Source organism: Salvia splendens, chromosome 2 (genome assembly GCF_004379255.2).
Source record: "Salvia splendens isolate huo1 chromosome 2, SspV2, whole genome shotgun sequence".
Lineage (NCBI taxonomy): Eukaryota > Viridiplantae > Streptophyta > Magnoliopsida > Lamiales > Lamiaceae > Salvia > Salvia splendens.
Window position 1 is genome coordinate 32,992,776 of NC_056033.1, and position 24,856 is coordinate 33,017,631.

The window sequence follows — 24,856 nt, forward strand, 5'->3', positions numbered from 1 at the left end:
TATTGGCCCATAGACAGTGCCTTCACGTCGGCTTCGCTCCGGCCACTCTCAGCATTGAGCAGGTTGTTCTGGTATATGCCCGCGAACCGCTTGGTGGCCGGCAGAATCCTAGACCACTTTTTGCAGAGCTGTTCTCCATCACGCGGCCTGGCGTCTTGAGGTTTGAACTCGTTGTATGCTAACATGACACGCTTCTAAAAGCTCCCTTCGGTCTGATCGGTGCCCACTATGGGGTCGGATGTGACGGCATCCCACGCCCTCGCCATAGCAATGGACTCCGCTTTGGTGTAGTGTGTGCCCCGTTTGTGTCCGGCTTCCGGCGCCGCTGCATCGCTGCCGAAGCCGCTGCCCGAGCCGCCACCGCCGCTTCCGACGCCGCTGCCCGAGCCGCCACTGCGGCCGCTGCGTCTTCCGCCGCCGCCACCGCCACTGCTTCCACCCGCCCCTTCGGTCCCGCCGAGTCTCGTTGGAACGGGCGTATCCGGTACGCCGGAACTGAGCAGACCCATCATCGTATCCAGGACGTCTTGATCTGCATCGGTGAAAGGAGATTGGCTGGATTGGAAAGGGGTCTCCGGACGGGGATGGTTAAGCGCATCGAGGTTGGGTCTGTAATCTCCAAACGCCGAGCGACTTAGATTCCGCTGAAAAGGTTGGGGCATGGGAGAAGACCTCCACGGCTGAGATGTAGGAGGAGTTAGACTCGATCCCCACGGAGGGGGAGATTGACTCCAACTCCACGGCTGGGACGGAGAGCCGCCATATCCGGACGGCTGAGAAGGATATCCGCCATATCCCGACGGCTGGGAAGGATTGCCGCCATATCCCGACGGCTGAGAAGGATAGCCGCCATATCCCGACGGCTAGGAAGGATTGCCGCCATATCTCGATTCGACCGAGCTGGGTGAGTCGTCGTGTCCACCGTGCTAGTGAAAGTGTAGATAGTGAATGAATAGAGAGTGTGTGAAAAGGGTGTAAAATGGGGGTAGAGTAGTGGTATTTATAGGTATAATTTTTGAAAAAAAAATAATAAATTTGAAAGGGGGCGGTCGGCACGCCGAACGCTGTGCACTGCCGGAGGACCTTCCGCCCCGGAAATTTCGTCCGCCTCGGGCCGGACGTCCTCCACATTATAGCAAGGTGCGACGACGGCGGGAAGGGGGAGGTCGGCGCGCCGCCCGACACTCTAAAATCAACCGTCAGTTTTCAAGTTGGCATTACGAAAAAACCCATACTTTCGATCTCTGATTTAACCACCAAAAACTTCTATGATGACGTCAATTTTTTTTTTCGAATAGGCAAATATGCTACCAAATCCACATGCCAAACCCAATTGTTAGAAAATAGTTTTTGACTAACGCTTGGCAAAAAACAATATGAATAAAATACTATAGTATTTAATCACCGGATCACGTTAGTATCTGATTCACAACTAAGACCAAGCCTACATCATTAGATCTTAAAATTAGTAGATGAGATTAAAGCTTACGGATTTCAATAAATAGTAGATAAAATATCAATAAAAGGGTAAAATAGTCAATCTATTTTATAACATACTCCCTTCGTCCCCAAACTTTGAGGTCGGCATGAGTTTTAATGTAAAATTGGTAAACTAAGAGAGATGTAGAGAGAAAAAGTAAATAAAGTATTGTTCGTGAAGAATGAGTCACACCTCATTAGAGAGAAAAAACATTCCAAAATTAGAAAGTGCATATTCTCGTGGAACGGAATAAAAATGAAATAGTGCATATTCTTGAGGGACGGATGGAGTAATAATTTTCACGATTCTTTTTATATCAACATAGTATATTACAATTATCAATACAGTGTCATGAAAATTTCAACACAAGCACTCGAAAATATCAACATAGGTTTATTGATATTGTACATGCATTATATTGAAATTTTTTTATGCAATTATTGATATAAAATCTACTTTCAAAATATACGAAAATTGAAATCGAAATTATAAAATTTCATCATTCGATCATCGTCGGAACATATGCAATTGAGACCTCGTTAGAATCCTTATGAAATTATCTTTAATTTGGTATAATTTATAAAAAAATTTATTTAAATCGAGAGCGTTACATAAATTTAAAGTTTTAAGATGATACTGAGGAGAGAGAAAGTGGTTAATTATAAGCACAATATATAAGAATTGACATTAACACTCTTTAAATTATTTTAATAATTTTTTAATTTAAAATATAATTCACATGGCATTATTTCAATCACTAGATCTCATAATCTAATGGCTAAAATTTGACCTTAACTTGGAATTGCTAATAGTTAGCAATTGACCATAGCCCTTTAATCATTGATAGTAAAAATTATATCAAAATTACAAAATAGAATTAGTTTGTAATTTAATATGCGGTTTCCCAATATTAAACCTATGGAGGAGCTAATGTGGGGATACAGATTAAAATTGTTATATCGAGTGACCATATACAAACTTTCCCGCATTATTATAAAGCAAAAAACACGTCCCTTATAAGAGCATCCACATTGGGTCGGACGATAATTGTTATATCGAGTGACCATATACAAACTTTCCCGCATTATTATAAAGCAAAAAACACGTCCCTTATAAGAGCATCCACATTGGGTCGGACGATAATTGTTATATCGAGTGACCATATACAAACTTTCCCGCATTATTATAAAGCAAAAAACACGTCCCTTATAAGAGCATCCACGATGGCGCTATCGTCCGCCACTGCGGCACCGCGGACGACGGACGATGCGTCGTCCGCGCCCGACGCTTATTCCACGGACGAAGCGCGGACGATAGGGCATCGTCCGCCCATTGTGGGCGACGCGGACGATGGCGGACGATGCAACACGTTTTAGTTTTTTTTTTTAATTTTAAAATTCAAAAATTTTGTTATATATATACCTCTGGCTTCACTTTTCATTTGTAACTTTTCGATTCACATTTCAACTCTCAAATTAAGCTATAAAATGGATTCCGGTGGATACTCAAGTCCTAGTAGCCCGATGGTTGGAGATGGCGCACGGTGGCCGGGTACACAACCTGGCGAATATCGGTCGTTCGACACCAACACGGATTCGTACGGTCTCTCCGACATGGAGCCGTCTCCAACTCGCCCTGCCGCCGCCCCCGCCAGAAAGAAGCGGACCAAGCACCGGGCGCACAAGTTGCTACCTCCGACAACTTGTGAAGAGTACGCCCCCGACCGTACGAACTACCAGTTGGATGAAACCCTCGTCTTGGCGAGGTGTTGGGTGGATATATCGGAGGACCCGATATTCGCGAACAACCACAAGCAGCTCGCGTACTGGGAGCGCATCTCCGAGCGCTACAATGAGGCGAAGCCGCCGAGCGCGTACAAGCGCCAACGGGAGCAGCTCCGCAAGCACTGAGATCAGGTGAAGAAGCAAGTCAACCTGTTCGCGGCGGAGTACGAGAAGTGCTCGAGGGATCAGGGAAGCGGCGAGAGCCTGAGCGACGTGTGCGATAGAGCTTTGTTGTCGTACCAGTCCATGTTCGACGACTTCAAGCATTACAACATCTGGGCGCTCTTGAGGGACAAGCAGAAGTTCCAAGGCGGGATTCTGCACACTGGTGGTTACACGACCAGCGAAACTCGTCCGGTGGACCTCAACCAGACATGCACGGAGGAAGAGAGTTCCGGCACACCGATGTCCTCCCCGGCGGAGTCCCATAGACGTCAAGGTTGCGAAGAATAAGGGGAAGGCGAAGGCGACATCCTCCTCGGACGATGCCCCCCATCGCCGATCCCGACCCGACGACGACCCAGGTGACACTTGTCTACGCGGATTTGGCAACGGCCTCGATGGCCCGAACGTTGTTGGATACACACAACGCCCTTATGAAGTGTACGGATCCGACCCAAGCCGAGCGCCTCCAGAGGTTGAGCTATGAGTTGAGCCGGAAGTTGGGGCTTTTGTAGGATAGTCATTTTTTTTGTTTCTAACTCGTGTAACTTTTTTTTAATCAATGAGAATTTTTTGCCGTTATTTTAGTTAATCGTTGTGTTTTTTAATAAGTTTGCATTTATATATTTGAAAACATTTAAATTAAATAAGAAAACAATAGTAAAATGCTTAGGGTGCCCCGCTGCAGGTGGAAGGATAAGAGGATAAAATGTTGACGTGGCGGTGCATATGACGGGATTTAGGACGCGCCTTAGGGCGCCCCATTGTGGATGGACTAAGCATATAAAATCACAAGTATATTTGTAATGAATTATGAGATTCTAATCATATATAGTTATCCTCCCTGTTTGCACGTTTGTACCCATTCGGATTAACCCAGATAAGATGCCAACATGTTCATTGTATGATTTTCGGTTATAAAAAACAATTCTTACCATCAAAACCTTTTCAGTTTAGTAGTAGTATAAAACTCCACTACTTATTATCATCCAACTGTAAGTTAATTATACTTCTGACTTTTGAGTAATTATGAATTAACGAATTTACTTCCTCTATTCTAAGATTGATTCTAAGATTAGTGGGGGGTAATACTCCAATTGTTTTTATTTTGGCAAAAAATAACTTTAACTTTATTTTTTTTCTTTATGAATAAGTTATACACTTATAATGTATATGTTACTATTACCAAATATCCCCGTGTATTTTTAATGGGACATCTCAATTTAAATAACACTATATTTTTATTTTTATAAAAAATAATGTTTAATCTTTTATTTTATGATAATTAAGTTTATTACCAAATAATCATAAAACCCAACAATATTCGTCTAGAAAAAAACAATCTTATAGTAGTACTTTTTAATTTAGAGTATCCAAGAAATTTCATATGTATTTGTTTACAATAAATTTTTTCTATCAAAAGAGGTGGTCCTATTTTTATACATTTTGTGCTGTATTGATTTATATTGATGATAATCCTGTTAAAATGGAGAGCCTTGCGTTGACATATATGTAACGCAGCTTGGTTGTTTGATAATTCGTCTGTCTTTTCCTCCTTCGTCAATCTATTCTCTATCCCTACGATTAGGGTTGGCACTTCCAATCTCCCGATTTCATTGCAATCTCCTATTCCCTCTACCCACTTTGCTCCAAGCCTCTGGACCATACAATTTCGACAGCGTTTACCGGAAAAATTGGGGATTCCTGATCTGAAGAGCATCGAACGATGCATTCGGTGCCTCCAAACCACCTTCTCCTCTCCACGCGCCCCAGCGTCTCCTCCTTCTATGGCGGTTCTTCTTTTCATCGTCTGAAACATCTTCAGAAAAGTGATCGGCGTGGTAATCTCAGTAGTTAACCTTCTGCCTTCAATTGTTTTCGGATCCGTTTTTCCCCTTCGAGATTTCTCTGCGCTCTGTTTTTCGTTCCCGGACGTGACGTTAGGATTTCTTATCAATTTGACGTCGGCTCGGAATTCATTGATCTTCGGATTTCTGTTGATCGGACAACGAGTCGTTTTGAGGGGTTAAGTGAGGTAATTAGCGCTGATGTTTCCCATTTCTAACTTTTTACTATGTTTTGAGTAATTTTATTCTACTTTTTATATCAATTTCGCAGGATTTGTTCATGATCCATTGCTTGTTATTGCTTATTTGAGCCTCCTCGCCAGGATTTGAAACTGAGGGTCTATAATCAAATTACTTGTTGTATTTATTTGGCTTGATGGTTAATTAGAGTTCCGTTACATTGTTCTTATCTGCCAGCAATTTGCTTTGTAATTTCTGTTCATGGTTAATATATTTATGATTGATCTAAAGCTCAAATTCAATGCATTATGAAGTTTATATCTGCTCCTTTTGAAACATTGGCAACAAAATAGTCGTCTCTAGATACTTTGATTCGGTTATTATTGTAATAGTACCTTCTGGTTGTACAGGATTCCGGTTATTATTGTAATAGTACCTTCTGGTCGTATGAGTGCAGTGGATCAAATGGTCATGTGATGATATGTGTCATACCGGCAGGGGCTATGTGATGTGTTTCAGTATCTCTTTGTTTTTCCTACTCTAGGATGATGATCCATCTAACTATGTTATGGTCATTATAATTGAATGATATTATGATGTTTGGACAGTCGTATATTCAAATTTTATTGACATCATGGTTTTGTGGCTGTCTTTCTTTTGCGTGTGCTGATGAATTTCAGATTTTTGCATTGACAGCTCTTCTCTGTAGCTGTGTCCGTTGTAGATGGAAGTGTTTGGTCCTCACACATCATCTTGTCTATATATAGCAAGCAGCGGCTGTTCTTCAACAGACCCTGACCATCTAGCTCAGAAAAACTCGAAAGATCTTTCTATGAATGACCTCAAAACATGCCTGACAGAGTTTTTTAGTGTTGAAGATATTGGATCATCTACTAATGAACTCAACCTATCTCCTGGGAAGGATTATGTAGTAAATGTGGTGAAAGAATGTGAATGCCAAGGCTTAGAAAGGATTCACACAGATTATTCAGCATCTGAGAAATGCTTAAGCAAGTTTGCCAGTGGGCCCAAGCCCTCTGTCGATGCAATCATTGGTGAGAAAGAAGAGCAAGAGGGTGATATCAGGGCTGAAGTATCTGAAGTAAATGACTTGAATAATCCTTCTAATAAGTGTTATTCACAATCCAAATCACTGCCTGTAAGCTTTCATTATGATCTCAGGTCAACTCTACCAAGTATTTTTAAGTGTGATTTCTCTCTTGTGCAATAGAAATTATTAATAATCTCATTCTGGAATTTCTACGGCTAGTTATACAAATGTGTAGATCAACGTAGTTGGTATAATTGAAATTTGCTGATGCTGTGATTTGATTGTATAAATTCCTGGAAAATGTTGTTTTATCTTAAATTCTCAGTTTGTGGGATATATACTGTTTCCCTTTGGTCTCTGTTGAATGTTGATGAACATGTGTCTTTTATGAAGGTTTGCTTAATTGGATTTTATACAGAAAATCATGCATTTATATCTCTCACCCCAAAATCATGGCAGAGATTTAGTTTATGTCGAAATTATACATCATTAATCTTCCGTTTGACACCAGAGTAACTGCTTGAGCATTTTAATGTGTCATTTCACTAATGAGATTACTCTGATTCCTTGCTCAGCTGTATCGTTCTTGATAGTTGATTCCTTGCTTTTGATCTGTAAAGATTAGGTTCTGAGAATGTAGTGTTGACAGTTGCATTGTTTTCTTTCTTTTCTCAATTCTCATTGATGCTATTATCTCCCAGGTTCCTTTGAAGCTTGTATCTGCCATGAAAGGTACCCGTGAAAAGCAGGGAATGCCATCTAAACGTCTCTCAGTAACCTGGGCTCCTGAAGTATATGACCCAGTCCCAACATCTGTGTCACATCTTCCATCAAATAAGAATCAAAACTATCGCAGCAATAGCAAGAAGTATGGGAAGTACAAGCAGAAGAGTGGTTCCAAGTCTTCAAGAGGCAGCAAGAGTAAGGATAAGAAGCAGGTTCGGAAAAGTGGTGGTGGGTCTACTAAGCTCAGGCCCTTCTTTGAAACCTATGGAGACAGTATTGGCGAACCACCTGTAGATTTTAATGTTGGCACCCCAGATCCATTCTGTGGGAGTAGCTTCCTGAAGCAATCTGTCAGTATGCACTTTCCAGTTGCTGAGGCTACGTGATGAGTCATGGATGGTGTATATAAATAAGTAGAGACTGAGATCTTGTTTGATCCATGATCGTTGCAAGATGCATGAGAGATGATTGATATAACCATGGTTGTGAGCGCTTTTTGTGGTTGACTTTGACCTTTTCTTTGTGTGAACCTTCGTTTTTTGGTTATCTCTTTCGTTGTTGGATTTTCAAAATTTGTTTTCTTATTTCAAGGTAATGTTGGTGTTTTTGTCCACACAGCAAATGTCTGATGAATCTGAGCTCATACTATCATTTATATCAAATTGAGCTTGAGTTTTGAGTTTAGTAAGGTTGATTGAATTTCTTGGCATCGTGAATTCGATTGCTTATGATGACAAAAGAAAAGGAATTCGATTCCCATTAGCTTTTAATAGAACAAACTTCTTGATTGGCTTCTTCAGAGCACCCATTTAAGATAAGGTGGATGTGTTTATTGGCTATAGTTCCATTTCATTTCAGGTAATTTAGTTACCTATCAAATGACAGTGGCTGGCCTTGCTCCATCAATATAGTATCACCAAGTGATATTCGAAGGTTGCTTTGATTAAAAAGAATGCCAGCATAACCAGCTATATACTGCAAGTCTACATCCATTGCCAAAATAATATGATCAATTATTTATTCCATTTCGAGATACCAAGTTAGTATTTGAAGACTAGCTTGCTTACAAGCATGGAAATCAAAACTATAATTTGAATGCACCATCTCTTGTATCACTATATGAATCACTCTCACTCTTATAATCGAAGCCAGCTTAAATGTTTTCTTTTGCATTCTAGAGTGTGAGAGCAATTCATACTCTTTTATTACTATGGCGTAGATGATTGTTCGATTCTAATAAGTTTTCAAAATATAAGCTTGCTTTAAATTGACTCCAAAAGTGGGTCGACCCAATGTAGCACTGTATCTCATTTGTTTGACAGCATCACGACTTAACAAATACCAAGATTTGACCAAATAAAACATAAAGGGAGAAATAATGTAGTACTAACAAACTAGCCTGTGATTTTTTCATCATGCTATTGCAGCCAGATGCAGAGATAAATATATCTCCACCCTCCAGCTATTGTCCATTATACAATTCACTACAACTGACCACAGATTTTGCAGTTCAAATGTCCCAATAAATAGTATTCCAGTCAATTACAATATGTTTTCCAAAGAATTTGGATGGAAGTCAATAACCACTCCATCCAACAGTCTTGTTCGAAGTGTAACCAGTTTCAGTAGATTGCATGTCTCGCCTAGGTGGAGGTTGCTGAGGAGCTTCCCTCGGTTTGGCTGGGTCGACAAAAATTACCCAACCATCAAGGAACTTGGAATTCAATCCTAACCTTGCCTTCTCAGCTTCTTCCACAGTATCATAAGTTACAAAACCAAACCCCCTTGATTTCCCAGAGCCTCTGTCAATGATAACTTTTGCTGCAAGATCAAAGAGAATTTCACAAGACTAAATTGAGAGGATAGAATATAAATTCAAATCCAAGACAGGCAGTGTGCCTAAGAATAAGGTTTGAGTTGTTTACCCTCACGAAGATTTCCAAAAGGTGCAAATGCCTTGTATAGCATATCATCAGTTGTTGTTCTTGAAAGACCTGTCTCATGAGATTCAAAGAACCGATAGTCATTCTTTACACAACTGCCGAAAACAAGACCCCTTTTTTCTGAGAACTCTCATGCATGAAGTATGGTACTAGGGTAATATTCAAAGCTGAATCATTCATAGGCCATAACAGGAGAATTAAATGTCTTAACTGTGATATGTCAAAACTATTTCATCCAAGCTACAAGAATTATGGACAAAGCTACTTTGGGATCCATGGAGATTAAAATGTTCCAATTTAGTCTTTTTAGAAAATATTGATCTCAAACATCTTCTTTAGACATGCCTTTGAGATACCCATTCTTTCACACATTCCACAATAAAAAAAATTGCTCCCGCATCCAAAAGAGAGGTACCACAACCATGGACTTATGGTTGGGGTTATGTCATATCATGTGAGATATGCCATGTTGGTTTAGATCAAATGCACTAATACAGCAGTTTTGGACATGAAGAAGTGCAGTAGCACATATATGTACATTGTATAGTTCACTAATTTCCAGGAAGCCTGGCCGAGGGAATTATACTCCATATTTTTATAGATCATAAATAAAAGCACATGTGCATACATATAGGTGAGTCCTCACATGTGTATATAAGAATGATCTCTGTATATGCATATACACCCGAATACATACATAAATATATCTACTTATCACTCTAACACTTGAAACATCTCCTATTATCTGTATTCATATATTTCCTGCCAAACAAGCAGTGAAAGCCTTCAGTATATGATGGCTGCTGGCGGTCATAGTGTATAATTTATGATATGGCAAAATAAGACGGAGAATGCACGGAAAAGTTATATCCGTCGCTTAACATTACACATAAATGGTCTAAAATGCTAAACTTAATTAACATCAAAGCATTGAGCAAACCTGGAAGTATTAAATTAAATAAAGACTCAGTGGCGTGCAAACATGAGCTATATTTGAAACAGAGCAATGCATATCACCTTTTTTCTCAATCAAAACAGAAACCTTTCGATTCAAAAAACATAAAACCCGTTTCCATTGAAATAAGAGGAAGATTTTGCACGAATTGAGAAACCAAATACAATCAAATGAAATTGCAGAGGCAGAAAATGAAAAGGCATATTACTATTGAAAGAATGAAGAGCCTTACCGCTGACGAAGAGCTTAGGGGAGGTGAGCGTCGGAAGAGTGGATTCGAGACGAATCGAAGAGAATGGTGAGCGTATATTAAGCGCCGGCGTGGATGATCCGTTGAAAATGCGACGGAAAGCTGAGGCGAAGGCCATTAGGGTTTGAATTTGATAGAATAGGCAACCCCTGTATAAGTTCAGATGGAAGAAGATATAAAGCCCTAGCTAAACCCCTCTTTTTTATTGTGCTTCGAGAGTATTGTAGATCAATTAAAATAAAAACTGCACTATTGAACAGGCGCGCCACCGCCAGATCATTATATACGGACCGTTAGATATTGGTTTTAAAAAATATTTTTGGGTCAATTTCAATATTTTCCACATAAGTATTAGGCCACCCGCAACGCGTTACGCGGGTGGCTCGAATCCCGTCCCTCCGTGACGAGACAGGCGCGGGACGCGTTGCAGCGTCCCGTCTCGTCCCCAGCCCGCCGAGACGCCCGGCTCGCCAAGACAGCCCGCGAGCTGTCTCGCCACGCGCGAGCGCGACGTGGCGTCCTTCGGCGCGATGCGTGACGCCCACTCACCGGCCCACGAGTGGATTTCGTCACGCTGACGCAATAAAAAAAATTAAAATTCGAAAACGGTAATATTACCGTTTTTCGACCGTTTTCCCAATTTTTTTTATTTTTTACTCTATAAATACTCCTATTTCATCCTCATTTTACACACAAACACACATCTATTCTTCTCAAATAATCTCTCTTTCCACTCCAATTTTCATCTCAAATCAACTCTTTTATTCTTCCCTCTAAGTTAATCGATTTAATGGATTCATATGAGCAAATGCGTCGAATAATGGAAGAATCACTTGAAGAAGATCGACGTCGGGAGGCGAAGGAAGCCGCCCCGCCCCAAAGAGGCTCCCGGACTTACATCCATCGTAACCGGGAGGAAGCTGCCGCAAGGTTAGTACGCGACTACTTCTGCGATAACCCGGTTTGGGGAGATACTTACTTCCGTCGTCGTTTCCGCATGCGGAAACAACTATTTCTCCACATCACAAATACATTGGCAGTCCGGGAAGAGTTCTTCCAAGAAAGGTTCGACGCCGTCGGCCGTCCCAGCCACACGACGCTACAGAAATGTACTGCAGCAATCTGTTAGCTTGCGACTAGACAAACAGAGGATGTGTTCGACGAATACCTCCACATTGGAGAAAGCACTGGGAGAATGTGCTTGATCCAATTCTGCAAAGGCGTCCGGGCAGCCTTCACCGACAAATTTCTCCGGAAGCCAAGCACGACAGATTGCCAGTTTCTGCTCCACCTTCACGAAGAAGTGCACGGATTCCTCGGGATGCTCGGCAGCGTCGATTGCATGCACTGGCAATGGAAGAATTGCCAAGTGGCGTGGAGGGGGTCGTACACGAGTGGCGACAAAGGCACCCACCCCACCGTTATACTCTAGGCCGTTGCTGACTACCGGCTATGGATCTGGCATGCGTACTTCGGGGTCCCCGGATCGAACAACGACGTAAACATGCTCCACCAATCCGACCTCTTCGCTGAAGTTTTGGATGGTAAAGCGCAGGCCATCAACTTCATCGCTAACAACTGGAGGTATAAAATGGGATACTATCTTGCCGACGGCATCTACCCGAAGTGGCCAACCTTCGTGAAGATGTGCAGCAGGCCTGTGAACGCAAAGCAGACTCTTTTTGCACAGGAGGCTGCTCGCAAGGATGTGGAGAGGGCGTTCGCCGTTCGGGGTTCTCCAAGCGCGCTTCAACATTATCAAAGCCCCGGCTCGTACGTGGTTTATGGAGAGTATGGTCGACATCATGTATACGTGCATAATCTTGCACAACATGATTGTCCAAGACGAAGGACCTGAGGCGGGAAACTGGTTCGACCCAGAAGCCTCTGGAAGTTCTACCGCAAGTAGTCCGCCTCGCAGTGGAGTGCATCCATCTATACAAGAATGGTTGTCTATTCGAGCAAGGACATGTGACTCTACCGCCCACGCCCAACTCCAAGATGATCTAATTGAGCATATTTGAGCAAAATTTGGCAACCGGTAGACGCACATCATCGCCGTTCTTCTGCTTCTTTGAGCTTTAAATATTTTGAATTTAGTGAGAGTGAGCGGAAGAAATTAAATTATGTATTTTTCATTTTTTTAGGATTTTTAATTATGTTTTTTTTTATTATTTTTTTTAAGAATTTTATGTTGTAAATTTATTTTATTTAATGAAATGTGTTTTTATTAATTGAATTTGTTGGAAATAAAAATAAAAAATGAAAATGAATGAATAGTAATTTAAGAGATGGTTAAGAGACGGATAAGCGATGGAGGGTTGCAGGTTCTGTCCCTTAGTTAAGAGACGGAGTAAAAAGTACAGTAGGGCCCAAGGATAGTAATTTAAGAGACGGATAAGAGACAGCGTTGCAGATGACCTTATGATAGTAGTCAGGAAAATTATAAACTTTTTGAACTGTGAAATTTTCTAATTGGACCTGAATGAAAAAATTTTAATAGAAAACGATCTACATGGAATAGATCTAATAAATGTTGGAATCGTTGCTCGGTCAAAGAACTTTGACCAATAATATTTCCAACAATACATTTAATTTTGTGAAATTAAATGATATAGCGTCGATCTACGTTTGGAGTAGATGACCGTGCTATATTCATTTTCTCAAATCCAATTCTCGGTGAGTGAGAAATAATTGATTAAAGTCGCGCAAAATTGCTAGCTAATTAAATGAGCTATGAGAGAACTCATAGGATTAATTAAGAGTTAATTATCCCATATTGAAAGTAACAAGCTTATTAAACAAGTATTAGTAGGATTATTATATGTAATAATTCTAATGGACTAAGATGGGTTGTAGAGCCCACCGCGAGCCCGTGCTCGTGCTCGTGTCCTTAGACTTGGATCTTGAATCTTGACAATTGGTCTTTGGACTGTTCTTTGGGTCTGGTCGTGGGGCTCAGTGCTTGGGTTCGACCCGAGGCTGGTCTAGTTCCTTTTAGACGACCACCGTTTCCACTTCAGCGAGCCAAGCGGGATGACACCTCGTCAGTATGACGCGGTAAAGCCTACATGGCTGACATGTGATGAAGTCCACGTCATGAACGAACCTAGACGTGCTGCGTGTCCCGATACGTCCGTCCAGGGTCAGCCTCTCCAGCTTTAGTAACGGTCGGCGGTTACAGCCTCGCAATGATGACAGCCATCATAGCTGGTTGACCCCTGCAGTGGACAGAGCCTATAAATAGGCTAGCAATTCCATGCATCTCTACACTAATTCACAAGCATTCTGCATCATAAGCTTTCTCCCTCTCCTGCATTGTTTTTCTGTCGAAAGCTCTGCCCTCTCCTCCATCCAGTTCGCCGGAGCTCTGCTGATAGCGGTGCTGCTTCACCAGAGACGTAGTCGTTTTATCTTTGGGGATGAAACGTCAATCTGAGAGCACTACCGGGGCGTATCTCGTCTTGCGGAAAAAGGACTCATCGACTCGGCTAAACACTGTTCATGGTTTTCTGTTTCGATTTTTATATTGTAATTCAGTTTCAGTTTTCCATTTTGTATTCCTTCTTTTAAGTTGTATTACGTTCGGTTTATATCTTGTAATCCCAGAAACCAACAATAAATTTAGTGAACAAAGAGTCATGTTGATTTTGTAGCTATTCCACGTAGATCGTTCTATTCAATTTTTTTATTTAGATTACAAATCAAAAAAGTAAATTTTTTCAGACTACCATCACAGTGTGTGGAAGATATTGGATTGACTAAAAACCTATATGAGTATTGTATCCAGATAAACTAAAAATGCAGGTTTTAAGTGTTGCAACAAAACGTCTAATATATGCCAGTTAAGTCAGTACTATGTTTAGAGATTGAATTAATTATTTAAGATAATTGAACAAAATAATAAAAGTAATTTGATAAAGTTCAAACAAAAAACAGCACATTCTATAGTATTAATTCTATTGAATTTTTATATACAATTTAGAATATATCCAATATTCTTATTAATAATTATGATTCAGACTTTACTAATAATAAAAAATATCACCAAACTTTCATTAGGATTGTTAATTGTAGTCTTGACCCTATTAGTATTCAAATGTTAATAATATTTACAACTCCTAAAAGCTCCTAAGATCCTACGGTCCACGTGTACTAAATTCATATTGGATTGACAATCCACGTGCATACCGAAAGTCGAAAATTCAACATGCAGGATTCGACCAATGTGGAAATAAACTATGTCACAAATAAATTGTTTATTTGTGTTTAAATGCTCAACATACAATAATAGTTATGAATTAAGATTTATTTCTTGCTTGTATTTTATGTTGCATTACTTAGATAATGATATAAATTTTAAACATGATTATTCGTAGCTTGGCCATTTTATCTTAGATGTAAAATATTTATAATAGTCTTCCTTTCATCTCAAATGTAAACTATTGGGAGTAGTTTTTTTGGGATGATATAAGTGGCTTCCTTTTATTTTAGATGTAAACTATTTATAATAGGTCCTTTGGAATGATATTATTGAAATATAATTGAATAAACATAAACAATTACATAAATGATTAATCAAGAATAACATAAAAGGAACATAAATCATAGTTGGAAGCATATGTTGATCCCAATGATGGAAATATTTACAACAGTTATGGATCTTTTAGAGGATATCCTCCTAGACGTTCTTCGCAATATGTTATAGCGAGAATACATAAATATTGAATCGTTCTTCTGGCGTCTAGGAACTATAGCCAATATCTTATACTCTCTTCGTCCCTAAAAAATACTTCCTCTGTCCTCAAAAAAAATGAACTTTGGGTTCGACACGAGTTTTAATGCATTATTAGTAAAGTAAGAGAGAGATATAGAGAAAGTTTTTTAAGTATTGTTAATGGAGAATGAGTCCCACCTCATTAGAGAGAAGAAAGTTTCCAAAATTGGAATGTTCATACTCTTTGGGGACGGACGAAAAAGGAAATAGTGCATACTTTTCAGGGACAGATGAAGTACTAGACAATATTTGAAACGACACGAGTTTTAATGCACAGTTGGCAAATTAAGAGAGAGAGAAAGAAAAAATTATTGAAGTATTATTAATGGATAATGGGACCCACCTAATTAGAAAAAAATTCCTTAAATAGATTGGTCTATTTTTAGGGAATCCTAAAATGACAAATGTGGTCATTTTTAAGGGCCAGATGGGGCATTTTATACAAATACTCCCTCCATCCCAACTTAAGAGTCCTAATTAGTTAGGGCACAGGTTATAAGAAATGTAAAGAAAAGTGGGTTGAATAAATTAGTGGAATATGAATCACACTTATATATATATATTACTTTTATAATAAAATATGAATGTAATAAGTTGATGGAATGTGGGTCTACTTACCATTTTTATGGTAAAAGTGAAGTAGGACTCTTAAGTTGGGACAGACGGAAATAGCAAAACAAGACTCTTAAGTTGGGACATAGGGAGTATAAGTTATCTATGATGATTAAACAAGAACGAAGAAGGAACATAAATCATAGTGCAGAAGCATACCTTGATCCCTAATGAATTGAATGACTGAAATTATTTTACAATGGTTATAGATCTTTCAGATGATCAGAAATGTCCTTCACAATATTTTATAGAGAGAATACATAAATATAGAATCGTTCTTCTGACGTCTGGGGACTATAACCCTAGCTTATATTAATATAAAAATAAAACCCTTTATCGTATCGACTTTTAGACGAAATTTGGTTTCTATTTTTGCGTTGGACAAATTTTGCTTATCTGTACAGTTATGAAGTATTCTACTTACCAATGTGCAAAATATTTCAATATTGTATAGGTCTTAACTTTAAGGATTGAAACGAAACTCTTCTGCTCACTTTGGGTTGTATGGATCTTCACCTCGCATTAAGAACCGAGAAACATGTCTCTCTTACATATGCAAGTCATGTTGATCTAAAGAGAGACTTTGAGAGTTGAGAGTACTCAAATTGCGTCAGTCTTATGATTATCAGGTGCAACATCACATAAGCCTTTCTGAGCACGACTTCTGAAGATATTGCTTATGCCAGTGGGTACCTTGCAAAAATTGAGGAACGTTTTGCGAAAAATGAAAAGTCTAAGACCAAGTTTGCCAAAAGCGTACTTGTCTTATAATTTTTTGTTTTTCGCAAAATGCACATCCATTTTTGCAAGGCACTAACTGACCAAAGCAATATCCTCAGAAGTCGTGCCCCGAAAGGCCTATGAGACGTTGTGTTTGATGATCATACTCATGCTATTAGAGTGCTCCCACCTCTCAAAGTCTCGCTTTAGATCGGCGATACTTGCATCCGTAAGGGAGACATGTTTCTCGTTTCTGAATGCAAGATCAAGATCCATACAATCCAAAGTGATCAGAAGAGTTTCCTTCCCAATCCTTAGACCCATTCAACATTGGAATATTTTGCACATTAGTACATATACTAGTAGATGATGTCAGAACTGAACAAAGCAACTAAACCAAACTAACTGTCATGCTCACGTCATAAAATTTAAATAAGAAGATAACATTTTGAAGTATAGAACACAAAATTCACATAAAGTCTTTTTGATTGACAGTATTATGAGCTTGTAAGTGATAACCTCATTGTAATGATAAAAAACTGACAATAATATCATGTCAAAAAGTGTTCATTTTTTAGCATCACACTAGTTACACGGAAACTGGATAATTGTCGCGTATTTATCACCACGGGTATGTGTGGATCGCATGATAAATATTAATCTTTCTTTTGCCCGCAGTAAAAAATGCACATATTACCTTCTAAATATTCACAATAAAAAATTCTAGACAAAGGAGAAAAAATTCCCTAGTCTAAACATATCAAGACGGAAAGATGATGTGGTGTGTCTCATCTATAATATATTGACAGATAGAAATATACATATCTCAATTTCCCGCTGGAAATTACACCTCACACACACATGCTAATTGTCAAAAATTTTAATATGGAAAGTATGAATATTTCATACATAACTTGCATAACCAAATTACCCATGCAAAATATATTTACGCAATCTTTCTATGATTTACATCTTCCATCTGCTTCTTCAAATCAATTAAAAAGAATTCTTCGCTGCAATTAATGGATTTCAAAAGAATGCCATTTTTTTATGCATGCAACTCCCTCCGTTCCATAGTAATAGTAATAGAGTCATTTTGCTATTTTGGTATGTTCCATAGTAATAAAGTCATTTCTCATTTTAGTAAAAGTCAACACATTTTTCCACACCTACTTTACTCTCTCTTACTTTTTTTTCTCTTCATCTCTCTACCTTTTCATTTTCCACTTTATTCTCTCTTTACTTAACTCATCTAACACAATTTTTTCTTAATCTCCGTGTCGAAAAGAAACACATCCATTACTATGGAACGGGGGGAGTACTATATATGTTCGTTTATATGTATTCTTATTAATACCGACTAAATATTTATTTATCTAAATATTCTTTAATACATCATTACATAATTATGTATAATCCAAATGACCTTAAATTTAGTTGTCTTAATCAAGTAAAATTATTTTTTGATCATTATTATTAGCTACCTTTATATTTTAACATGGGCAAATGGCATATAAATAAAATACATCTATTTAATAGTGATTAATGTATACAAGTAAAATAAAAATACTTAAGCTATATAATCATATTTATTGTGTTCAATGCTATCAATTAAAGAAAATATATGCACGTGAAACTGATTACACTCTATTATGTGTGTTCACACATATATATTTAAATATATATTACGTATGTAATGAAATAGTTTCATAGTTTATAATTGCAGCAATGATTTTTTCAGTTGATTGAAAGATAATGGGAGATTTAAGTAATAATGTTTAATGCGTATATATAGTACATATGGCTAAGCGTAGTATTATATATGGGATGCTAAAAATTTCCATATAAAAATTTATGTATGTTAGCATTTATGAAGGTGTAATTTCCAGCTGGAAGTTGAGTTATGTATATTTTCCATTTGTCAATATATTATAGGTAGGACACACCACATCATCTTTCCACCTTGGTATGCCTAGAATAGGGAATTTTTTCTCCTAGACAAGAGAAGAGGGATTACTTTTGCAATATCTTACCTCAACTAATCTATTTTAAACATTATTAGAAAACATAAAAAACATTGAGATGCAACAAATAATTTGCATTTATATATTTTAATTGAACGAACTCGTAAAAAAATCTCAATTCTCAATTATGATACACCAAATTAAAAAAAAAACACAAACATGATTATCAATTCATCTTTATGTGGCCATTAAAAATATCGGATTCTCTTCTCATATGCGTACCACTCAATTCTCCATAACAATAGGAGTATATTTTATCAAAACCAGCAAGAATTATATTATTCCATTAACCCAGAAGAAATTCACGGTAAGTTTGCAATCCATAAATCCATACAGTCGTGCACATACCAAATAATTTCGAGACACGAGAATCTTAATTCTTATACAACCAATCAAACAAACAAATCCACGAGACACGGACTCTAAATTTTATGGATTAAAAAATAAGCAAAAAAAATCATTAGCTAATTCCCCTTTTTCTAATTATCAGAGAATCATTAACAGAATTAATATGATACTATAATTGTGGAAATAATTGAATAAATGAACAATTACACAAAAATAATCAATTAAAAACGATGGAGAAAGAACATAACCAAGTGTACCTGATTGATATTGAATTGAATAATGAAATTGTTTTACTGATGGATCTTCCAAAACCGTCTAGTGAGGGCGGTTCGGGCAGCGCCACACAAGAGTTTGCCCCGCAGGAGGTTAAGGGCATGACAGACGATGCTGGGGGTACTCCCGTGGGCGTCGTCGGCCGCAAGGGAGAAATGCGGCGAAGACGGCTAGAGGGAGGAGGGGCTGAGCCGAATCAAGCCAGGCGGGCTCGGGCTCGGGGGCACCCTCGAACTCCCTAATGTCCATGTACATGACCGCCACAATGACAGACACTTCCCGTATGACGCCTCCCCAATACCAAGCCTATCTTGCCGGAATTGAGTTTATGGCAAGACAACTTGGTATTCTGCCTCCAGGTGGCTTCAGTGCACCTCCACCGTCTTCGGGAGATGATTCGCCGACGGAGTAGTTTTTTTATTTTCTATAAAATTGTATTTTAAATTATGTAATTTTTATTTTTTTAGGATTTTAATTATGTATTTTTTTTATTTTTTTGAATTTTAAGTTGTATTTTTATTTTATGTTGTAATTTTATTTTATTTAATGAAGTGTGTTTTTATTAATTGAATTTGGTTGGAAATAAAAATAAAAAATAAAATTGAATGAATAGTAATTTAAGAGACGGTTAAGGGATGGACAAGAGATGGAGGGTTGCAGGTTCCGTCCATTAGTTAAGAGATGGAGTAAAAAGTACAATGAGACCCATAAATAGTAATTTAAGGGATGAATAAGAGACAGCGTTGGAGATGGCCTAAATAGTGAGATAATGAATATCTAAAAAGCAACGGTTATAAATGGTGGTCATTATCTTGTTGACTTCAATTGAAAGCATCGAAATTCAAATATCGCAATTTACTTTGAAAAAGCCCACATTCAGCAAAAAATATACCCCCTCCGTCCCGAGTTACTTGAGTCGTATTTCTTTTTGGATTGTCCCAAATTACTTGAGTTATTTTTTTTACTAAAAATAAAACATCTAATCACACAAACTTTATTCTTTCTTTTACTTTACCTTCTTTCATCTCTTTTATTTTATTCTTTCTTCTGCTTTATTTAACTCATTAAACACAACTTTCTTAAATTCTGTGTCGAAAAGAAATGTCTCAAGTAACGTGGGACGGATGGAGTAGTATACTAGTAGTATCAGGGGTATGATCCACTACTAATTTTTCTTAAGTTGCTAACTTGCTAACTCATCAACGTAGTGTATTAAAAATGTCAACACGATCATATTAAAATGTCAACACATATTTGTGTTACCATTTTAATAAACTATGTTGAAATTTAAATATTAATGTCAACACAATGTACTAAAAATATCAATTTAAGTTTATATTGATATTTCAGTATCACCTTGTTGACATTTTTAATAATTAATACATTGCATTGACGAGTTAACAAATTAGCAACTTAAGAAAAGTTAGCAACATATCACACCCCAATATTAGTATATTTTAATTAACCGACTAAAATGAAAACATAAAATAAAATACTTTTACTCGCTTTAGGGTGTAATTGTTCCGAACTAATTAGCTAATAAAATAAAATATCTTTTACAGCTTTAGGGTGTAAGCTAATAAAATAAAATAAAATGAATTAATAATCAAATGACTATAATTTGTATAATTAATAAAAATACTGTTTTTACTTTCTTTTATAATCTGTAAGCTAATAAAAATAAAAATAACGGAAAGAAGCAACTCTAGCATTTGATTATAGTGGTGTAGAAGGTTTGTAAGTCAATTAATTTCATTGTATTTTTTCAACATTTCTTCCGAACTGTTTTTTTTTCAATTATTATTAAGGCATAAAAGTTGAAAAATCGCAATCAATACCATGGGTGGGCTGGGAGAGACGTGTGCCATGATCCATCCGAACAAATTTAAAAGCGTCATCTTCAGGCAGCGTGGAATCAACGCAGACTTTATTATTAATAGAATCTGCCACTCTGGACCCTCTCTCCTCATTATTCTTTATCAAACTAAGTATTTTAATTTATAAGCACCAAAAAAATCTAAATATGCACTAACTTGGCATATTTCAACCTACTCATTCTATAAACAGATCACATCTAAAATGATTTATCAAGTCAATTATTTTGAGACAATAAAAACTAAACCACCATTTTGTTATATTATTTGATACTTCCACCGTCTTACAATAAGAGTCATATTTGATATGAGCACAAGTTTTAAGAATAATGAGTTAGAAAAGTTAGTAAAATATGTGATTATTTTTTATATTGATTTTATATGTTTGTATAAATTTACAATAAATATGGAGTACTACTATTCGACAAACTTGTAAAGTTGATTACAACATTTTTTCACTATTGAAAGGTTGAGTACAATTTATTTGAGAATCCTAAAAAGTCCTAGTACTAGTACTATCTGAATAAATGTCCAGTTAAATTCCACCCTATAACAATACACCTCTCTCTCACGCAATAAAACCCCGTCAATAAATGAGAGCTGAATCGCATCAGCACCGCCGCGCCTTCATTGTGATACCTTCACTCGGTTCTCTCTCTTCCATTTTTAATCTCCGTAGCATTTTGTTGGTCGTCGTCGTTTCTGCTCGTAACTACAGAACCGAATATATGGTGAGCTCGCATATCCTTAACTATTCTCCGCGTTGCTATGATTTTCCTCTGCTATTTTTGGTCAAATTAGTATCGTCTGCGGAATTATGGTTTAATACTTGAATTAAGCTGTTCTATGACTTGATCTTCAGCTTGAATGTTATTTAGTATTCGATCTCATGATCATCTATTGTTTGATCATTGATGTGGCTAGGTAATCACATATTCTCATTCAGCCTCCTTATCTAGATTGTATTTATACTCCACTTACTAGTACTTTTCACAATTTCACTGGTATATGATCATAGCAGTAATCTGTAAATATAAAGTAAAGTGATCTGTCCTGTTTTTAACTAGAAGATTGTCATTTCGGTTTGTAATGTTTATTGGCTACACTCTGTCCTCTTTGTGGACATTGATCTGTGGTTGTGGAATTTGATGAAAATTAAAAACTACTACTATATTAATCTGTGGTTGTGGTTGTTAGTATATTGTGCTTATAGATTAGATAGTGTGTGGTTGCTGATTATTAATTCCATATCTCTTCCATTACTTATAGGCAAACGCTGCATCTGGAATGGCTGTGCATGATGATTGCAAGCGGAGGTTCTTGGAACTCAAGGCCAAAAGGACTCACCGCTTTATAGTCTTTAAAATTGAAGAGAAGCAGAAGCAGGTTATTGTTGAAAAAATTGGCGACCCAGCTCAAAACTACGAGGACTTTGCTGCTACTCTTCCTCCTAACGAATGCAGATACGCTGTTTACGACTTTGATTTTGTTACTGCAGAGAATTGCCAGAAAAGCAGGATATTCTTCATTGCTTGGTACTCCATAATTAACCTTTTACCTAGTTGTTGTTCTACTCCATTTTTTTGGTACAAAGTTTCAATTGGTTTGTCCATGTTAGGTGTCCTGACACTTCTCGTGTCCGAAGCAAGATGATTTATGCCAGCTCAAAGGATAGATTCAAGAGGGAGCTGGATGGAATTCAAGTGGAATTGCAAGCTACCGATCCAACTGAAATGGATCTTGACGTTATCAAGAGCCGCGCCAGCTAAGTAAAAATCCACAAGCCTTCTGCAACAGTCTTTTGCCTTTGCAATGACCATCACTTGAAAACGGTTGTCTATAGTATGTGGGGTGGTACAAATACAATTGTGTAGTGATGGCTAGTCACAAGTGCTTGTTGTAGTGTTCTTTTGATTTTAACTGGAGTTTTGTGTGTCATATACTAATACTATGATGGTATTTTCCAATTGAGACTATATTTTTTGGGTGTTCCATTTGTAGACCAGTATATATCTACATGCTCACAATTCTATATGACAACTTGAGATATTTCGTGTTGTTTGGGAGTGCGAAAAAGCATATTCTACTTGGTGTTCTAGCTGCCATGGAGATACAGCAGCAGTGTTCTTAATGCAGTCATTCATTTAAGAAGTGGTGTATATGCTATACTTGTTTGCTCAAAAGCAAGCAACATTTTACTGGATTATCATCACTGGCTCACTGCTCGTGGCCTTACATTTCAATGTACAATGCGATTCCAAACTGCCGAATGCCGATAGATGTAGTACTACTAGTTCAATAATTTTGTATGAATTGTTTTTGTATCTACTCTCTCCGTCCGTGAAATGTTGTTCACTTTTACCATTTCTATCCGTCTGCGAAAGGTTGTCCACTTTGTTTTTGTTATTTTGTTTTTTTTTTCATTTTTGATAAATGAAGTCCACCTTCCATTAACTCATTACACTCACATAGAGTATTATGAAACTAATACTTCATCCCTACTCACATAGAGTATTATCACATAGAGTATTATGAAACTAATACTTCATCCCTCCCATAAAATTTACAATATCATTCCATTTTTTGGTTTAGATTGTTAGGCCAATGGTCCACCGACGGATCCTGTTAATTTTATCTTATAAAATTCGCAATAACATTCAATTTGTTTTGGATTGTTAGACTAAAGGTATCCATAAGCACACCAATGACTATTCTCGGTACTTTATTTATAGGCGATTTGCTTAACTTGCCTTGGAAAAACAAGTCAAACTTAAAAGTAGTTATTTTTAAATTATAAAATTCACAATAACATTCCCTTTTTTTATTTATTTTGGCTGTTAGACTAAGGGTATTCAAAGCGTAACTCAATAATAATTCTCCGTGTTGAAATATAGGCATATCGAAGAATAAGACAATTGGCCCAAAGATTTAAGACTGCTTCATACTGATTATTCCTCGTGCTAATTTGTAGGTACCTCGAAAGGTGATACAATTGACCACCCAAAAATTTAAAGCTACTCCATATTGATCGGGCTTAGTTTTTGCACTAAGCACAACCCACAAATGCATGGTGTTATAGCACAAAAGTAATAATTTATCGATACCACAAGGATTAATATGTTGACTAGCGCGAAGCAATTTCGATCACTATTTAAATGGTTCATAAAAGGTTTGAGTTTTTATTATTTTCTAAAGCAGGATTGAATCATTAAACAAATTACCCTTCGTCCATGAAAAAGAGTCATATTTTTGCCATTTTGGGATATCCAAAAAATGGTCTCATTTCTAAAAGTGGAAAGTTTATCTTTCATATTTTAACCACTTTTTCACTCACTCTCTCTTACATTATCTGTTGTTTCTTATATCTCTTTTACTTTACCAACTTCTCATTAAAATCTCACGTCCACAAATAAGACTATTTTTTATTGACTAAGAGAGTAAGATTAATTGGGTTTTAAGAATTTAGATAAACGGAATGCATAATTCTAGGATCCAATATGATAATTTATTGAACCGATTATGTAATCACTATGCCTACAATCATTATCCTTCTAGTTACTAGACGATAACTTTTTTTAAGCCAAACCTTTTCTCCAATTACCTAACCCGTAGATAGTGTTGCCCACGGTTCGAAAACCGGCGGTTCCGGTTCGGAACCGCCGGTTCCGGTTTTGGCGGAGGCGGAACCGGAACCGGACCGTGAGGCTATTTCACGGTTCCGGTTCCAGTTCGAAAACCGGCGGTTCCGGTTCCGGTTCGGAACCGCCGGTTTTCCGGCAGTTTTGGCGGTTCCGGTTTTCGAACCGGCGGTTTCGCGGTTCAATTATTATTTTTTTTTTAAATTTGAAAT

At 37.6% G+C, this 24,856-nt stretch overlaps 3 protein-coding genes across 5 annotated transcripts; 2 read left to right on the plus strand and 1 right to left on the minus strand.

Annotated features, from left to right (window-relative positions):
- The first annotated feature begins 5,293 nt into the window (after nt 1-5,293).
- Nucleotides 5,294-7,843, plus strand: LOC121792280. Of its 3 annotated transcripts, XM_042190160.1 has the most exons (4): nt 5,294-5,461; nt 5,545-5,611; nt 6,150-6,612; nt 7,206-7,843. In XM_042190160.1, the coding sequence occupies exons 3-4, from the start codon at nt 6,178-6,180 to the stop codon at nt 7,614-7,616; spliced, it is 846 nt and encodes a 281-aa protein (XP_042046094.1). In that variant the 5' UTR covers nt 5,294-5,461; nt 5,545-5,611; nt 6,150-6,177; the 3' UTR covers nt 7,617-7,843. The 3 variants fall into 3 exon arrangements, with proteins under 3 accessions (XP_042046094.1, XP_042046095.1, XP_042046093.1); XM_042190161.1 differs by lacking the exon at nt 5,545-5,611 and having other exon boundaries at nt 6,134-6,612; XM_042190159.1 differs by lacking the exon at nt 5,545-5,611.
- A 768-nt stretch (nt 7,844-8,611) lies between these two features.
- Nucleotides 8,612-10,602, minus strand: LOC121764736 (organelle RRM domain-containing protein 2, mitochondrial-like). Its single transcript, XM_042160751.1, has 3 exons — nt 10,361-10,602; nt 9,156-9,224; nt 8,612-9,051 (listed from the first exon to the last, which is right to left on the minus strand). Exons 1-3 carry the CDS (start codon nt 10,494-10,496, stop codon nt 8,807-8,809), a joined length of 450 nt encoding a protein of 149 aa, XP_042016685.1. The 5' UTR covers nt 10,497-10,602; the 3' UTR covers nt 8,612-8,806.
- A 10,958-nt stretch (nt 10,603-21,560) lies between these two features.
- Nucleotides 21,561-23,000, plus strand: LOC121792281 (actin-depolymerizing factor 1-like). Its single transcript, XM_042190162.1, has 3 exons — nt 21,561-21,737; nt 22,276-22,541; nt 22,625-23,000. The coding sequence occupies exons 1-3, from the start codon at nt 21,600-21,602 to the stop codon at nt 22,773-22,775; spliced, it is 555 nt and encodes a 184-aa protein (XP_042046096.1). The 5' UTR covers nt 21,561-21,599; the 3' UTR covers nt 22,776-23,000.
- The last annotated feature ends 1,856 nt before the right edge of the window (nt 23,001-24,856 follow it).

Coding starts and splice junctions, on each gene's coding strand:
- LOC121792280 (XM_042190160.1), top strand. CDS start 6,178: ATGGAAGTGTTTGGTCCTCACACATCATCTTGTCTATATATAGCAAGC. Junction 6,613..7,205: donor CACAATCCAAATCACTGCCT/GTAAGCTTTCAT, acceptor ATTATCTCCCAG/GTTCCTTTGAAGCTTGTATC.
- LOC121764736 (XM_042160751.1), bottom strand. CDS start 10,496: ATGGCCTTCGCCTCAGCTTTCCGTCGCATTTTCAACGGATCATCCACG. Junction 9,225..10,360: donor CCCTAAGCTCTTCGTCAGCG/GTAAGGCTCTTC, acceptor CTCATGAGACAG/GTCTTTCAAGAACAACAACT. Junction 9,052..9,155: donor TTTTGGAAATCTTCGTGAGG/GTAAACAACTCA, acceptor TTGATCTTGCAG/CAAAAGTTATCATTGACAGA.
- LOC121792281 (XM_042190162.1), top strand. CDS start 21,600: ATGAGAGCTGAATCGCATCAGCACCGCCGCGCCTTCATTGTGATACCT. Junction 21,738..22,275: donor ACTACAGAACCGAATATATG/GTGAGCTCGCAT, acceptor CATTACTTATAG/GCAAACGCTGCATCTGGAAT. Junction 22,542..22,624: donor AGGATATTCTTCATTGCTTG/GTACTCCATAAT, acceptor TGTCCATGTTAG/GTGTCCTGACACTTCTCGTG.